This window comes from Aulonocara sp. 'chitande type north' Nkhata Bay, linkage group LG13 (genome assembly GCF_057382095.1).
Source record: "Aulonocara sp. 'chitande type north' Nkhata Bay isolate Kocher_YH1m ecotype deep benthic linkage group LG13, A_spYH_male_GT1.1, whole genome shotgun sequence".
Lineage (NCBI taxonomy): Eukaryota > Metazoa > Chordata > Actinopteri > Cichliformes > Cichlidae > Aulonocara > Aulonocara sp. 'chitande type north' Nkhata Bay.
The window spans coordinates 29,605,188-29,621,428 of record NC_141356.1 but is presented as its reverse complement, the minus strand read 5'-3'; the positions used below and the strand labels follow the sequence as shown (position 1 = coordinate 29,621,428).

General features: G+C 39.8%; 1 protein-coding gene across 3 annotated transcripts; it reads left to right on the top strand.

Annotated features, from left to right (window-relative positions):
• Positions 1–6,183: 6,183 nt before the first annotated feature.
• Positions 6,184–12,959, top strand: agpat4 (1-acylglycerol-3-phosphate O-acyltransferase 4 (lysophosphatidic acid acyltransferase, delta)). Of its 3 annotated transcripts, none has more exons than XM_086259788.1 (10): positions 6,184–6,908; positions 8,301–8,481; positions 8,724–8,893; positions 8,979–9,140; positions 9,262–9,415; positions 9,552–9,654; positions 9,733–9,808; positions 10,677–10,875; positions 10,984–11,002; positions 11,531–12,959. In XM_086259788.1, the coding sequence occupies exons 2-10, from the start codon at positions 8,304–8,306 to the stop codon at positions 11,565–11,567; spliced, it is 1,098 nt and encodes a 365-aa protein (XP_086115914.1). In that variant the 5' UTR covers positions 6,184–6,908; positions 8,301–8,303; the 3' UTR covers positions 11,568–12,959. The 3 variants fall into 3 exon arrangements, with proteins under 3 accessions (XP_086115914.1, XP_086115913.1, XP_086115912.1); XM_086259787.1 differs by having other exon boundaries at positions 10,981–11,002; XM_086259786.1 differs by lacking the exon at positions 10,984–11,002 and having other exon boundaries at positions 6,190–6,908; positions 11,531–12,944.
• Positions 12,960–16,241: the final 3,282 nt, after the last annotated feature.

Genomic DNA, 16,241 nt, shown 5'->3' with positions numbered 1-16,241 from the left:
TGTTGTGGGCAGTCTGAGGTACACCTGTGCACTACTCATGATGTCAGATCAGCATCCTGATGTGGCACACCTGTGAGGTGGGATGGATTATCTCAATATAGCAGATGTGCCCACTACCACACATTTGGACTGATTTGTGACCACTGTTTGGGAGGGATGGTTATATTGTGTATCTGGAATGAATTTTAGGTTTCTACGTCCATCCCATGGGGAATGGGAGCAGTAACAAAGGTGTTGCGTTTATATTTTTGTTGAGTGTAGTTCCCTTATTTGAAAAGGCCCTTTATGAAGTGTGCCCTTTATAGTGTATCCTGATATTTTTGCAATAACAAGGCATCAAAGAATAAAGTGAAAAAATACTTTAATAATATGAGAGGACAATAGATGTTTTTTTTTTTTTTAATGTTTTGTGGACTAAAAAAAGCATTTGGCCTCTCAGGGTGTGTTGTTGTCATGTGCCATTGGGTCTCTGTACAACCACAACAACAGCTTTGTCTGCATTGCTGGCAATAAGTCGGACTCATACCCGGTTTCTGTGTTTGACAGCAATGTTTGACAGCAATGCCCTCTGTTGCCAGGCTTCCACTTTGGTGGCCTCAGAATCTCATATCTGCCTTTTACAGATAATGTGGTTCTATTGGCTTCATCAGCTGGTGGCCTCCAGCACTGCAGGGTTTTGCAGCCAAGTGAGAATTGGTGAGAATGAGTATTAGCGCCTTCAAGTCAGAGGACAAAGTTCTCCGCAGTAAAAGGGTGGAATGCCCACTTTGAGTCAAGTGGAGCAGTTTAGGTACCTTGGGGACTTGTTCACAAGTGAGGGTATAGGGGAGCGGGAGATTAGATCAACAGACTGGTGCAGCATCTGATGTTGACACTCTACCACTCTGATGTGGTGAAGAGAGAGCTGAGAATAAAAACATCTAAAGTCACAAGCTTTGGGTAATGACCAAATGAATTAGATTTTGGATAAACCCCTATATCCAAAAAGAAACAAAGGTGTCTGGACTCAGCTTTAGAAACTCGGTGAGAAGCTCAATTTTGGAGGGACTGCCGCAGCTCCTCCACCAAGAAGTAAACTGAAATTGTTGGGGCATTTAATTAGGGTGGCTCCTGGGTATCTCCTCTCAGGTGAGATGTTATGGGCATGTCCTACTGGGAGGAGGCTGGAGCCTATCCCAGCTGTCATATCATCATAGAACCAAGAGGTAGGGTACACAAGCCTGTCATGGAGCCAACAGAGAAGTTCACAAATCACAACTATGGCCAGTTTAGAATTCCCATTTAATCTAACATGCATACATGCAAGCACAGGTAGAACATGTGCACTACAGAAAGAAAGGTCCCAGATGGTGGAGTCAAACCCAGAGCCCTCTAATAAGCACTAATCACTGCACCACGGTCCCATCCCATTTTCATATCATCAAACTGTGAGCATAGCTTTTATGTTGCAAAGGTGAACTCCTCTGGTTGCAAAAAGCAGTGTGACTGTATAAAGGTCTATAGGTGAACAACCTTGCAGATGCCCTGATCTATGACTTCATTTAGCACTTTCTTACTAAATTCATGGCATAAATCAATATTTTCATGTCTTACTGAGTAGACCATGTTCATTTTTAAGTTATGCTCCCTTTACAGTAAACAAAAGAACAATAAAGATGGGTATGGTCAGCTTGGGGTTCCAGATAAGACTTCACTTAGCTTCATGGTGGCCAAATTGGCTTTTAAATACAGTCTGTATTCTTATATCTGTTTATAAAATTATCCATACGTAGGCAGCAGTGTAATGCTCCGTTTTAGTTTCATCTATAAAAATTCATATTTGCAAGTAAGATGGATAAAATGCTGTATAAATGTTGATTCTGCAAAGTAAGCATTAACAGTGGATACACAATTTAGTAAAGAAAAATGAAACAGCACCTCGTGTCACTTTAAAGGCAGATGATATTTAGAAAGTGCAGCACGAGCTCTACACTTCTCTTTCCACTGAATGTAACTGGAGCAAACTAGTTTCAAACCCATCGGAAGCTGGAGACAGGAAAATCCTGGAAACATCCATTTTATTCCACAAGCACATACTGCATCTCCATGTTGTCTCTTTTTTTTCCTGCACAATATTGATCCCTTCAACAAAGAGAAATCCTTGACTGCTTACTGAAGCAGAAACACATATTTCCATTTGGGCGCATTACTGTTGCTCTCGCACATGTGCTCCAACCAGCATCCAGAGTTCTGCACGTGTGATTTTGTGTTCAATCACTTTCTCATTCCTGCACATTCAAATCCCAAATCTGCCAGAGGAAGCAAGAGTAGAAGTTGAAAAAGAGGATATGTAATTGTATAACTACGCAGCATTTTAGCCCTCTTCAGTGGCGTTACATCAAATAACTTCCCTCCGACCGATCTTTTTGGCACTCTTTTCAGGACCCCTGAGAGAACCAGAACAGGTGTCTCCAGAAAACCTCCCAGTGTTTCACTGACAGTCAGATGTGTGGATGTGTCAGGTGGGGCCCACAGTTACTTTGACCCATGCTAGAAGCCAAGCCCCTTGAGAAACTGACACTGCATGCATCAGGATCTCATTACTGGCTTACTGTGCATATACGCTGTGTCAAATAGGGCTTAGACCTCAGGCTATGTTGTCACTTTATCTGAACTGTATTTTTTCCCCTCTATATATTCAAGAGCTTAAAACATTCATTTAGAAAACCTGATCCCATTATCTTTTTTCATGAGATTCCAACATGTAGACATCCACAGCTGCTCATCAAATTTAGCACCTTATTTACTAAATGTCCGCAGCATTTTCCAAGTCAAGGTTTTTCATGATTGTTTTGCCGGGGCAACTCTTTTGACTCGTCACGCAGCTGTTTACTGTGCTCGGAAAAGCGCTACACTGTTTTCCTTCGACTTTCAAAGCAGTTTGTACCATCACGTGCACATCAAGTTACCAAGCCACGCATCGCACAATCATAAATAAATTCACTGCATTAAAAGGAGGAAGCGGTTTCTCATACCAAGACCCAACACCCCTGGACGAATGAGAAACATATGCTGATAGAACTATTACCTTAAAGAGTTACGCAAAGTGGTTGAATGAGCGTCAATTTGTCGAAGCCAGTCACAGCCTGTTGACGCAAAACGGTTCATAAATCACACAATCGCAGCGATTTCACCTAATCCTCGCTGCATTCTTCATACAGCATACAGCATCCAAATCGCCCCACGCTGCCAAAAGTAAAGATCGTCCTGGCTACAAACTTTTGGCTTTGGCCAGCTGCATCAACCTGATTCACTCTTGACTGAAATATTTCAGCTGCGTCTGATTTTTTTCGAGAGTAATCAATTAGTTTCCCCAAATAAACATAAAAAGGGGAAATAAAGTTGCAGGCTATTTAAAAATTATTCCGCATTCCTAATAGGGTGACAACAGAGATTTTCAAGATTAAAGTTGATGTGTTGTGGTAAGTTGGCCAGCTTTCTCACATGTCAAAGACGCATGTAGTCCAGCTTCATTACATCTGCTCTTTGGTTTAATCTTGTAGGGAAGCTTTTTTCCCCCCTAAAAAATTATTTTTATAGCCTCTCTGCTTGATTTAACAGTGGGCAATAAATAAGAGAAAGGAGATGTCATGCAAAAAACGTCAAGAGCTGCACTCAAACTCACAACATTGCTCTTGTATGGTCTCCAGTTGCCTGATGTACCAAGAAGGGGCCAAAGGAGGGCAACGTTTTACAGCAACATATAACTCAGTGAATGAAAGCTGACATCTCTTGGAATGGGCAAACTTGTTGTGGTTCGGTAGCCCTGCATCACTTCTTCAAAACCAGTAACCACATATCAGTTCACTTTTCTTCTGAGAAATGGGAAGACACACACACCAACACTCTCACACAGATACACACTTCCTGGCTGCCTACTTTGGATGAGATGCACTCTGATAGATAGCGTTTTTTGGTTTAGCAGCAAATTTCAAGGCACGTTTTCACCCCAATGCAGAGTGATTCTCATGTATTCGCCTCTTGCAAGCTGATTTGGCTTTATCCTGCAGTGTTTCTGCTAAGACGGGTGAACCGTTATTTTAGTTTATTTTGATTCGACCGAGGCATCCAAAATGTCTGTCACTGTGAAATAACTAGTTGAAGTGTGCTGTTATTAAGTCCCCATAAACTCAGAAATATGTTTTGTTTATTTTTACTTCGCTGCCATGTTTCACCTTCACCGAACATAATGATTTTTTCTCAAACTCTCTCTGCAGAGCTTAAACCCGAGTTTAACACACATATGGAAGAAGGATTTTTATGGAAACACAAAATGACTGGAAATTAGTCCAATGTGCTGCTTATGTTGAAACCTGAGAAAAGCATTTCAAGAAAGTGGGAAAAATCTCTCAAAATTGTTGCCTAGGAGTATTTTAAATATGTAGTAGTGCAGACAAAGATTCTGAGATGCTTTGCCTCGTAATTTCTGTGGTTACAAAGTGGCCTGCGTATCCTAGACTTCCCTACAGCCCCTTTGCTCTGCTTGTGTTTAGCATTTGATGATAAGGGACTACCTGAGCCACTTTAATATTTGTTTAAACTTATACGACCTTAAAATGAGAGCCAGAAACACCTCATCAACCCACTAGATTGGACTGTCATAAAACACCATCAGTCTTCTTACCAAAGCTTTGGGTTACAAAAGAAAAAGTAGAAAAAAGAAATATATGTTTGTTGGCTTGATGGGTCCATTAAGGATGGCATATCACACTTTTGCAGATTAAATAGAACACAGATTTGGTATTTATACCATAGGGAATGACAGGACTATCTATCCTGAGACACTTTTCTTTTCTAATGGAGTCGTGTTTAGTGAATCTTTATTACCCTCTGGTGTCAGCAAGTGGTATTACGTATGTACGTGTATGACGTATTCTTTTTGCCGTTTCCACATTCCAGCTAATCAACAGATGCAAGGATACTGATGGTTACACCCATTTAAGGAGGATGTACACTGTATCACAAGATGTTTCACTAACTCATCTACACAAAGGATTTTGTAGAGGGTGCAGGAGCTGTGGCAGTTGTTGGAGGCAGTTGTTTCACTTAAAACGACAACTTTAATTGCTACATTTTGACTTTATTCTCAAATAGTGCTTTGAGTTTAATCTAAAAATTTATGTGCTGTGCAGAGCAACAGGGGAACTGTAGGTGAACTGAGCAGAGAGTCCAGAGTTTGGAGAACTAATAGAAGCAGAGTGAAAGAGTGAAATCTAAAGTATATCAGCTGAATCAAATTGGTTTAAGGCAGAGGAGCAGAGCTGAGACAGAGCAGCAGTAGTGGTTGGGTGGACTGGTGGAGTTGAGGCAGGTGTGGACAAGATGTTAAACTTTCTTCTTCTACTCAAATTCAGTTTTGTAAGGGGGCTGGAGCCCTGCTGCCACAGGTGACAGGGCAAGGTTCACCATGGACAGGTCTCCAATCCGTCGCAGCCAACCTGAGCTTAAACTGCCTATGTATATCAGATTGATCGCAGACTTACTTCGTCTGATAGGAAAAATTTATGGCAGGTTTTAAGTACAATGTTGGTATGCCTGACAGTCTCATTTTGCAACAGAAAAATAAAGTGAGATAACTTTATCTTACTGGATAAAACAGACACTGACAAAGTCTAACTTTGCAGATATAACTTGCAGTTTAAAAAAGGAGATAAATTGCAATATAGTTTAATAACTGTTAAAGTTGAATGCAAACCCAGAACCACATGTGCTACTTTACGATAATAAATTTACTAAAATATAATATTTAATTAAAGTCATTAAAATGTATTTATTATGTTGTCATCATTGTTGACATACATTCTAAACAGTTGTTTTGTTTTGTTCATAAAAATATATATTTTACCTTTGTGACCTGTAATTAAATGATATAAATAATTTCTAAAACTAATGGAATCCCTTAAATTTAACAGTTAATGAGTCCAGATTTGTATTCACTGCATTTATTTTGAGATCGATTGCTCCTTTAAACATTTTTCTTCTACGTACATACACTACATTACCAGCAGGGGGAGCTGGCCGCATGCACTCCATTAGCTAGTGGCAACGAAAGTGATTTCAGCCAATTCAAGGGACGCCCACTCAGTGTGCTGCTAAATGCTACATTAAAAGACACGAGGCCGTCGTTACTACTCTTACCCACTCAAATCGAAACAAGGAAGCGACTTACGACGTTTCTTGGGTTTCAGAAGAATTTATCACGTGTATGACGAAAACGTTGCGCCGCCCATGCCTCCCACGCGCTTCCCGCTTTTCCTGTGACCAAATTTGGCATCGGATCTGGAAGGGAAAAGAAGAGGTCTCACTCAGCCCGAGTTTGTGAGACCAACAACAAAAAAGAGTGTAACCGCACCAGGAAATGTTGGGATATAGTATAACTTTCTGTTAAAAACATTTTGTTTTTTAAAGATTATATCGGACATAATAACTATATGAGAAGAAAAAGTCTATTATTACAACGTCATATTTGTTGTCGTTGTATTAGTCATATGTTCCACTTCATTATGTAGAGAAAATCCTGTGTTTTGATTGGGCCAACAAAGAGTAGACGATCTTCGCGCGAGGCTGTCTGCAGAGTTTCTCGAAGGTGGCGCAGGTTCACACATGTCTTCATCCCGCGATCCAGGTTTGGCAGGCGGATGGGTGTGGTTCCTCATGATGAAGGACGTTTCACCAGATGGCCGGGTGGTGCATAGTTCTAGGCCTGCGCACTAACAGCTGAAGGACGAGGGACATCGCGAACTGGAGGTGGCATGGACGTGTAGTGGGATAGTGGTGTTTGGTTGTCTTTTAAATTTGTTCATTTACACTGTTTGGAAAGGTAGAAAGGTGTCTGAGGCAGGAACACTGGGCACTAATACAGAATCAAGGTAAGTGTCACGTGTTTGCAGGTGTGTACATGGGTTTTGTGTTTAAGCAGTTTGGTCATTTTCCAGTCGTGTTTCTCTGTGCTCTGAAACAGCTGCTAACCTAACAGTTTGCGTAAGGAAAACTCAGTAAACACAGAGAAGGCCGTTGTGGGATTGACTATGAATAATTGGTGATATGGTTTTCCCTGTTCCTGAAAAGGTCATGTGTTGTTAGGAGCAAACAGCAAACAATTGCCCTCTGATTGGCTGTTTGGCTCTGGAATGCATCTCAAAGACACTATTCAGAGGGGGGGGAGTAAAAACGTTCAAAGAAATCCTTTATGTCAGACTCGATTCATGTTTTAGAAACTCTGAGAACAGTTTTGATCACAGCCTGGCTTTGCGTGGAACAAATTAATAATAGTATATAACATATTTTGCTTCTTTGTATTTTATATCCTGGTTGCTTGTGCCTCAAAGGTGGAGAATGTATATATTATTTTCTTTATTATTGTTTTTCAAACATTTAAAAACAGGAACTATTAGAAAGAAACAGTTGGGAAATAGGCTAATATACTGAATCTTGTGTCTATGTATGGGATGACAGTATATGAGACAAAAAGAGAGAAGAAAAGGACTATAATGTGGATTGGACTGAAAGAAATATGGCAACTGGCCTGATGGAGTGATGAAACCAGATTTGACATTTTTGGTTCAAATCGTTGTCAGTTGAGGAAGGCCCACATGCATCTCTCAGGTCCTGTGTCTGGTCATTTATCTTTTGTTTTTTGTTTTTTAAATATTTCTCAGAGACACAATTTTCAAGTACTGTCACTGTTTGCTATAAATAGTTTTTTAGTCCTGTCATTACTTCTTTTGTCCTACACTCGTCCAGTTTCCTCATTTGTTTGTTGATTCTTTTTTTCCCCTCCTTGATGGTGCAAAGATACTGTTTTTATCCCTGTCAAACAGTGTTATATTTGACATGTTTCATAGTCTCAACAAAAGAAATGGGAACAATTATAATTATGTGTGTTTGCAACAGGCTGCTTGAATCAGAGAGACACGGCACTGGTTCTAGAGTTGGATCCTTTTTTTAGTGGCTTGACAAGCAAAAAAATGAAAAACAAAAACACTTCTTTTAAAGTGGTCATGTACAAGGACTGAAAAGCCTGGTGAATTGTTGCTCAAAGCTTCTTTTTCAAATATAAAAAGGTCGGGCTACTTGCAAAGTATTAAAAAAAAAAAAAAAAAAAAAAAATGAGGTTGTTCCAGACTTTAGGACAGTACAGTACTGGACATAGTTTCTCTACCTTTGAGTCACAAGCAATCAGAAGCCAACAAAAAATGAGACTATTTTATTTTATTGTTGTTACCTGATGTAATTAAATGTCTTCTTATGAACTTTTACAGAACATGGGGCTTCTTCAGCTGCTAAAATCCCAGTTCTTGTGCCACCTGATCATCTGCTATGTCTTCCTGGTCAGCGGCCTTATTATCAACCTGTTGCAGCTTTGTACTTTACCTGTGTGGCTGGTCAGTAAGCAGCTGGCCCGCAGAATCAACATCAGACTGGCCTACTGCATCTCCAGCCGTATGTATAACCTTAGCTGTACCATTACAACCTGGCTGTTTCCCAGAAGCAGAAAAGTTTTTTCTTCTGCTTCTGGGAGAAGAAACCTTTAGTTTCAGTGGTTTCAGTGGTGCTGTTGGTGTGATGTTATGACAACCCTCTGCTGCACGAGTTCCCAGAACTCTGTACTGCATGGCATCATTTCACAAAAGCAATCCAGGTGTCCTTTACTCACATGTACCTGTTTGCGTCTTTGTCCTTAGAGATGGTTGCTATCTTGGAGTGGTGGTCTGGGACAGAGTGCACACTCTACACTGACCCAAAGAGTTATCCACTGTATGGAAAAGAGAATGCCATTGTGGTCCTCAACCACGCTTTTGAGATAGACTTCCTGTGTGGTTGGACCTTCTGTGAGAGATTTGGAGTTCTTGGGGTAAGTGAAAGTAAGCCAGAAAACTTCACCCACCCCTCAATTCAATGCTTCCCTCCAGTTCTTTCAATGTGTTCTCAACTTCCAGAGCTCAAAAGTGTTAGCCAAAAAACAGCTGGCTTATGTACCGATCATCGGCTGGATGTGGTACTTCTTGGAGATAGTTTTCTGCAAAAGGAAATGGGAGGAAGATCGAAGGACGGTGAATGAGAGTCTTGAGAAACTGCGGGATTACCCAGAAAACTTCTGGGTGGGTTTCAGTCTGTGGTAATTTTAGAATCAAGAGAAGTGAGAGTGATATTTTTGTGGCCATAATTATAATATAATTATATAACACCCAACTTTTTTTTTTTTTTCTTTTTTGGCAAAAGTTCTTGCTTTATTGCGAAGGGACACGCTTCACACCAAAGAAGCACCAGGTCAGCATGCAGGTGGCTGAAAGCAAAGGGTTGTCCAAACTAAAGTATCATCTTTTGCCCAGAACCAAAGGATTCTGGGTAACAGTTCAGAGCCTCAGAGGGACGGGTGAGTTTGTCTTTGTCTATGTATTTAAATGTGGCCACCAGAAAGTACCCGATCAGTTTTATGGGGCGAGGGGGTGGATTTGCAAATCAAATGAAAGGTGGCGCTGACTAACCGCCGCATGTTCCGTGTTGTGCAGCTGCGGCTGTTTACGATTCCACGCTGAACTTCAGAAACAATGAAATGCCGACTTTGCTGGGGCTTCTTAACGGGAAAAAATATCACGCAGACTTATATGTGAGGTAGGAACTGATGTTTCACACACTTGTTGCTTTTCATTTCCTGTGTGCTGGTGTAACCTTCATCTCTGTGACATGCAGGAGAATTCCTCTAGAGTTGATCCCAGAAGATGAGAAGGAATGTGCTGAGTGGCTCCACAAACTTTACCAGGAGAAGGTGAGAGTCTTAAATATTCTGATGGATGCATGATTTTCAAAAGAGACGCATTAGGTAGAGGTACTAAATCACCCAGTTTCTTATTACTGAAATAGAAGCCATACTGATTAGATATGTAGCCTAAAATAAGTGCCTCTTCTTTTCTTTTTTTCCCCCTGAAGGCTGATGCACTGTTTCACACTGAATAGTAGTACTATAAATAAATGGGTGGCTCCATCCTCTTGTAGGGGTATTTTTGGTGCTACAGGAACTGGTAAACAGTGTCTTTGAAATTTTTTGATCCAGCCACTGATCTTACAGATGTGCCCAGACAGCCAAAACCTGGATCTGGAATTCTCTCGGATTTGAATTCCACATGAAAACATAAAGATTTTGGTGTAATTTAAAGAAAGCAGCTCCAGCAGAGAACACAAACAATATTAAAAAGCTGGAAGCTTTTGCACTTGAGTGGAAGATTAGTGTGAGGAAATATTTATTGCTCACCACAAATGGCATTAGTGGTAAAAATTAACTTTGAGGGTAGGAACAGTTTGGCTCGCGGACCTTTTTATGGAGATAGAGTCAATGTCATTTAACAAATTGACCTATTATATACACAGTTTTGAAGGTGTGGTGAGCTTATCTGTGGTTTTGGCTGACTGCCATGCCACCTTTTTAATTACTTTTCAATCCATGCACTTTATAACTGAACTCTTGAATCTGAACTTGGGAATGTTAAACTTTGTACACACTTGGTTCCATTTTAGCTCTTACTGGGTTTTTTTTTAAGACACACAGCAGCCACGTGGCTTTAAAAGAACCAACTTTAGCCGTGCTTCCCTGTTGTGGGTTTTGGTGTTGAGCTGCCGTTGCATTAATTTGTTAACAGGATAGCTTTCAAGAGCACTACGCAAAGACTGGGCGCTTCCCGGGCCCCATAATGAGTCCTCCTCGTCGACCATGGTCCTTGATCAACTGGCTATTCTGGTCCTGCCTGCTCCTGTACCCTCTAGGCCTGCTGCTCACTCAGCTGATCAGCTCTGGATCAGTATTTACCATCGTAGCTTCCGTGGCTGTCTGCTCTGCAGGTTTGTGTCATCCATTCACAGGCAAGGTCAAGCCACCATAATATGGTTTAATACGGCCCATCCCTCACTTTAACCAGCTCCTTTTTGTCCAAATGTTACATAAAGCAGCAGATTTGACACCTCAAATGTAAGTCTCCCTCTTTTATTTTATTAATTCATCAGTATTGGGAGCATGTCCATAACAGCATTCAGGCATGTGCTTAAAATATCAAAGTTAGATATCAAGTCATCCACCTGATTCTTTTTATTATTATTATTATTATTATTTCACTGGTTTCACTGTTAAATGGAATTAATCACTCTAACAGCACGGGTTTTTCAAGAGCATGTTGCAGTTTCCACAATAAATAAGAGGCCTTGATACAGACTTGGAGGAGATGGCTTAGGTGTTATCAGTTATTTAAAAGAGCCAGTTAATGTGCAACATTGCTTCTCATTTCAAAGTGACGTATTCAGCCACGTCACTAAATTGTCATAATAAAAACGCTTGATAATTAAAGGGCATATGCACCACATTCAAAGTCAAATTTACTGTGGAAATAAAAATGTCCCATTTCAAAGCCTGTCAGCACTTCTTTGTGACTCACTCAAACAATGCTGTAGCTTCTCTGAATCCTGTGGTGATTTTTTTTTTTTTTGTCTTTTCTTCCCACAGCTTCACTGGGAGTTCGCTGGATGATTGGCCAGACTGAGATAAAAAGAGCCTCAAACTATGGGAATAAGGAGGTTTCTCTAAACAACAACTAGTGTATTCTGGAAACGGCGTCTTTTTATTGCAGAGCTACTAATCTGCAAACTGCCGTCAGGAAAACTTGTGCCAAAACAGTCCTGCCAGACTGCCATTTGCAAGTGCAGACCTGCTTCAAAGCAAGCGCAGACAGGATAGTTTTACACTAACGCTATGCTGCAGAAGACTGGGGACTTGGTAAGCAGGTTAAACACAGGATTAAAATCAGAGTATGTTTGAGAACAGCCAAGACCAACATTTGCTATAGAAACAAATTTAATTCAACCAAAAGGCAAGTGGACTACCTCAATGGTTGCACTGTAATGCACAGATGACATTTAGGAGGTGAGAGAAAATAAAAATTTTGCACAAAAAAAGTGGCCTTTGTTGTTGTTTGTACTTAAAAAAAAAAAAAAAAAAAAAAAAAAGTAGTGAATGAATGGTATGACGAAGATCAGGGCCTTTTTTTCTGCTCAAATTTGGCTACAATCCAGACAAAAGAACAGGACTTCACCAGCAAATAGTTTATTGTTTAAAAAAAAAAAAAACCTGAGCCTTCCAGTTGATATTTCCTCGTCTGCTAAGGCAAGGATGACTTAACTCCCAGTATGAGAATATTTTGGAGCATTAAGACATTGAATAGATGCTAAAGCAGCGTCTCAACTGCGACTACACTGGGCGTAATGTAGAAACTCGTAGTCAGTTTATATTCTTCAGGTAATAAGGAAGATTGACCAGCTAAATTACATCTAATCTACACGTGTGGCTTTCTTTTTTTTCTAAATAAATCAGTAAGTGAACCGATGTGCCGCACGGTTCCATAAATATAGTCCGTCCGTTTATATGTTGGCAGTAAAAACAAAAGTTCCAGTAACTTTTTGTTGACATTCACTGTTGCAGTCTTTCCATCTACGGCTGTGTGACAAAGTAATTGAAGTTGGTGCGATTTGCATGGTCTGAGAGGACAAAGCTCAAACTCCATGTGTCTCCTGTTTGCCCACGACCATCAACCTTTTGTTCCGCGTATGCTGATAAAGAATGAGAAAATGGTAAAAAAAAATAAACTGTTAAACAGTGATGCAAGCATCCAGTGAGGAAAAGTAATCATGCAACAAGAAGGAAAAAGAGAAAATGCCAAACCACAGAGACACCTGGTGGTAACACGCCAGCAGGACACAAGCTAAAATTTCTTACCTGCTGATCCTGATGTCCTCAGGTGCTGGTTTACATTAGTAAATAAGTAAACAGTGAATCAATATCTTCAATAACAGAATTAAAAATATTAATAGGGAGGCTGATGCTGAACGCCTCGATTTAGACATATATGAGAAAGAATTGGATCAATAAGTTTGGATACAAACTCAAAGCTCAAGCCTCATATTAGCTGATGTTATGAAAGATGGCATCTCTGCACAGCTCCATCAACTTTATTTTGGGAAAAGTCACCTACATGTGTAGGCAGTGGTTAAATTAATAAATCAGTATGAATAATTTTACACAGGAAATGGTGACTAAAAATCAAAACAAAAGATGAGTAAAAAATCTCTAAAAAAAATTACTAAATTTGAGCCACTTGAAGCACATTAACACATGAGCTCTGTATGCATCACAGGTCTTTTAAAGTTCACACATTTGCAGGTCAGGCCTCTCAAGTGTTTATAGAACATTTTCCAATGCAAACAAACGTGCCCACAGTCCAGTAGTGAGTCATCATAATGTAAACCCATTTTCCATTTACACAATATAAACCATGTAGTTAAACTATTAAAATCTTACCTTAACCTGGAGGAAATTCTCAGAAAATTTCACAGCATAGATATAGGTTGTTTTCTGATTAACTCTTAATCAAAAGATAAGATATGAAACCCTGGTCAAGTGCATAAAACAGAAGTCTCTCACACAAAGTTAAAAGCCTTAGAGAACTCCTCATTTCTGTATATTTAACTAAAAAACATTAGGACTGTGTGCAGCACTGTACTGAATCATTTTCCAACATTTGTGGAAACACAGTATAAAAGGCAAAAACAGAGTTTGTACAATTCCAGCAAGCAGGAAAGTCAATATTCGGCATTACTGCCTTTATTCTTAAACACGGCCTGAACTGTCTTATGCAAGCTTTCTTCTCATTTCTTTAGCAGTCTTCAGGAATAGTTCTCCAGGTTTCTTGAAGTTCATCTTTGGATGTTTCTGCCTTTTGTTCAGTTATGTGTTAAGACCATCGCACACCGGTTCATTAATACTACGGTCCGTTCACCACTGACTTTCACAATTACAGTATTACACAAGAACTGCTGTTGTGTAACTTGACACAACAACCATATTAATTTTTTCTTTTGAGAAACCGTAAATTGTAAATTATTGAATTTCTGTCTCATTTTAAAGGACATGACTATCAGAAACTGTCCATCTGCAGCAGATAATTTATTTCAGAACTATAATGTCTTCTTTTGTTCTCCAATTCCCAGTGCATGATATGCCAGTGTGAAATGGCTTAATAAACAAGCAAGCAAACAAAAGCATTCTTGTGGAAATGGTCAGGACCAGGAACTGGACTGAAAATGAGTGAAAAAGAAGCCAATGTCCGAAGAGAAACTTTGGACATTTGGAAACCTGGAGAACTATTGCTCAAAACCACTTTGGAAAAAAAAAAGAAAGCCTGGCTTCTTGCAACCAAAACAAAAAGAAATGAGTAGTGACTCACAACAAAAATGGTGTCACATTTGTCCTTTCTTCGAGTTTAATCTGTATCTTTATGTCATAGTGGCCTGAGGTGCTGTCACACCTTATGAAAGCTGATAATGCTGTGCCTCGCCCATCAATTCAGGCGTGTGACATGAAGACGTGGCTGTGTTTTACAGCTTTGATTCGTGCAGTACAGCACAATAGACCTACTGCAGCTGCTAAAATCCCTCTTCCTGTGCAGTATAATCAGCATCAGAATGGCCTATTGCATCACAAGCTGTGTACACTAATGCCATTCTCAGCTACACAGATCACACTTGGATGTTAGGTGTTGTTGCTTAAAGGAAGACTTGTGTAATTTTACCTTGTTGCAGTAAACACGTTCAAAAACAGTTTTGCATCCAAAGACATCAGTTTGCATAACAGTTAACAGTTAAACGACTTTAACAGCAGTACTCTAAAATAAAACCTTTAAAGTGATAGCAGGCTTAGTGGTGGTTCATTTCAGAATGTTCACTATTCCCAGATTGTTTATGGAAATTCCTGTGAATATGGTCACAGGCCTTTGAGCAGAAAATGCTAGCTGTATATGTAAATCAAATTAATTTAACAAATGGTACTTCCAGTTGTGGTCAGGAATTTATGTGCACTTGTCATGGGCATGAATGTCATGGTAATTTGGGGGTTTTAATGATTTCGTTGAACTTTTATGTTTCCAGAAGTCAGGAAGCTCTTTCAGAGACATTTCTAAACAACTGCAGATTCCAAAATTATCAGTTCAAATAATCCTGCATAAGTAAAAGTTATACAGATGTGTCACAACTTTGTCATGGTCTGGAAGAAACTGTTACCCTTAGAGAAGCGCGCCATGAAATAGAAACGTGTAGAATGGCAGCAGTCACTGTCCAAAATGAAGCAAGTTTTACATAACTGTGGTCTGAGAGGGTGTTTCAAGATAGAAACCCCTGCTCCAAAATAGACAGATTCAAGCGCAACTGAAATTTGCAGCTACCCACATGGACAAACCAAATGTTTGCTGGAGAACCGTTTTATGGTGAGATGAGACAAAGATTGAGCTGTTTGGCCACAATGATGAGGCATGTTTGGAGTGAGGCTATCAAACCTAAGAACAATGTGCCAGATGTCAAGCATGGTGGTGGTGGTAGCATCATGCTCCGGGACTGTTTTGCTGGTACTGGTGAAGTGGATGAAATAATAAAGAAAGAGGAGTGCCTCCAATTTCACCTCAAATCAACAGCCAGATAACTAAAACTGGGACACAGTTGAGTGTTCCAGCTGGGCAATTATCCCAAACACACATCAAAACTGGTTTTGGAGTGGAGAAAGCATGCTAACATTAAGCTTCAGGAGTGGACTCCCAAAGCCCTAAAATCCTATTGAAAATTCTTTTGACTATGAACTAACTTCAAAGTTGGGCCCGTGCCAGGAAACCAACAAGTTTAAATAAAATTTAGGGATTCTGCCAAAAGGAGTGGTCAAATATGCAACCAAAATCATGTTAGAAGCTTGTTGATTGCTTCCCAAAAGCCATACTAAGTTGGTTGAGATCCAACTTAGTATGGGACATTTTAACCACACTTCTGTGCGGGTCTATGTATATATTTGACCCTGTGTAGATTATGGCCAACCTAAAATAATGCACGCAATTCTCATTTTCTAAAGTCATTAAAGATCTATCATTCCACCCTGGAAAAGAACAGTTCAAAGAAACCATTAAAAATCCAAAATTACGACATTCCCATGATGAGTATATGTAAACTTCTGACCACTTCTGTACCTGCTGCTGTCTTCGCTTGTGTGGCTACAGCTGTTTGCAATTGCGTGCTAAACTTCTGGATCAAAAGATGGCTTATTGGGGTAAAATACAGCAAACACTATCATACAGAAAATAAGACTAGCGAATTAAGGTCTATTCTTATCTGTTTATCTTATTTAT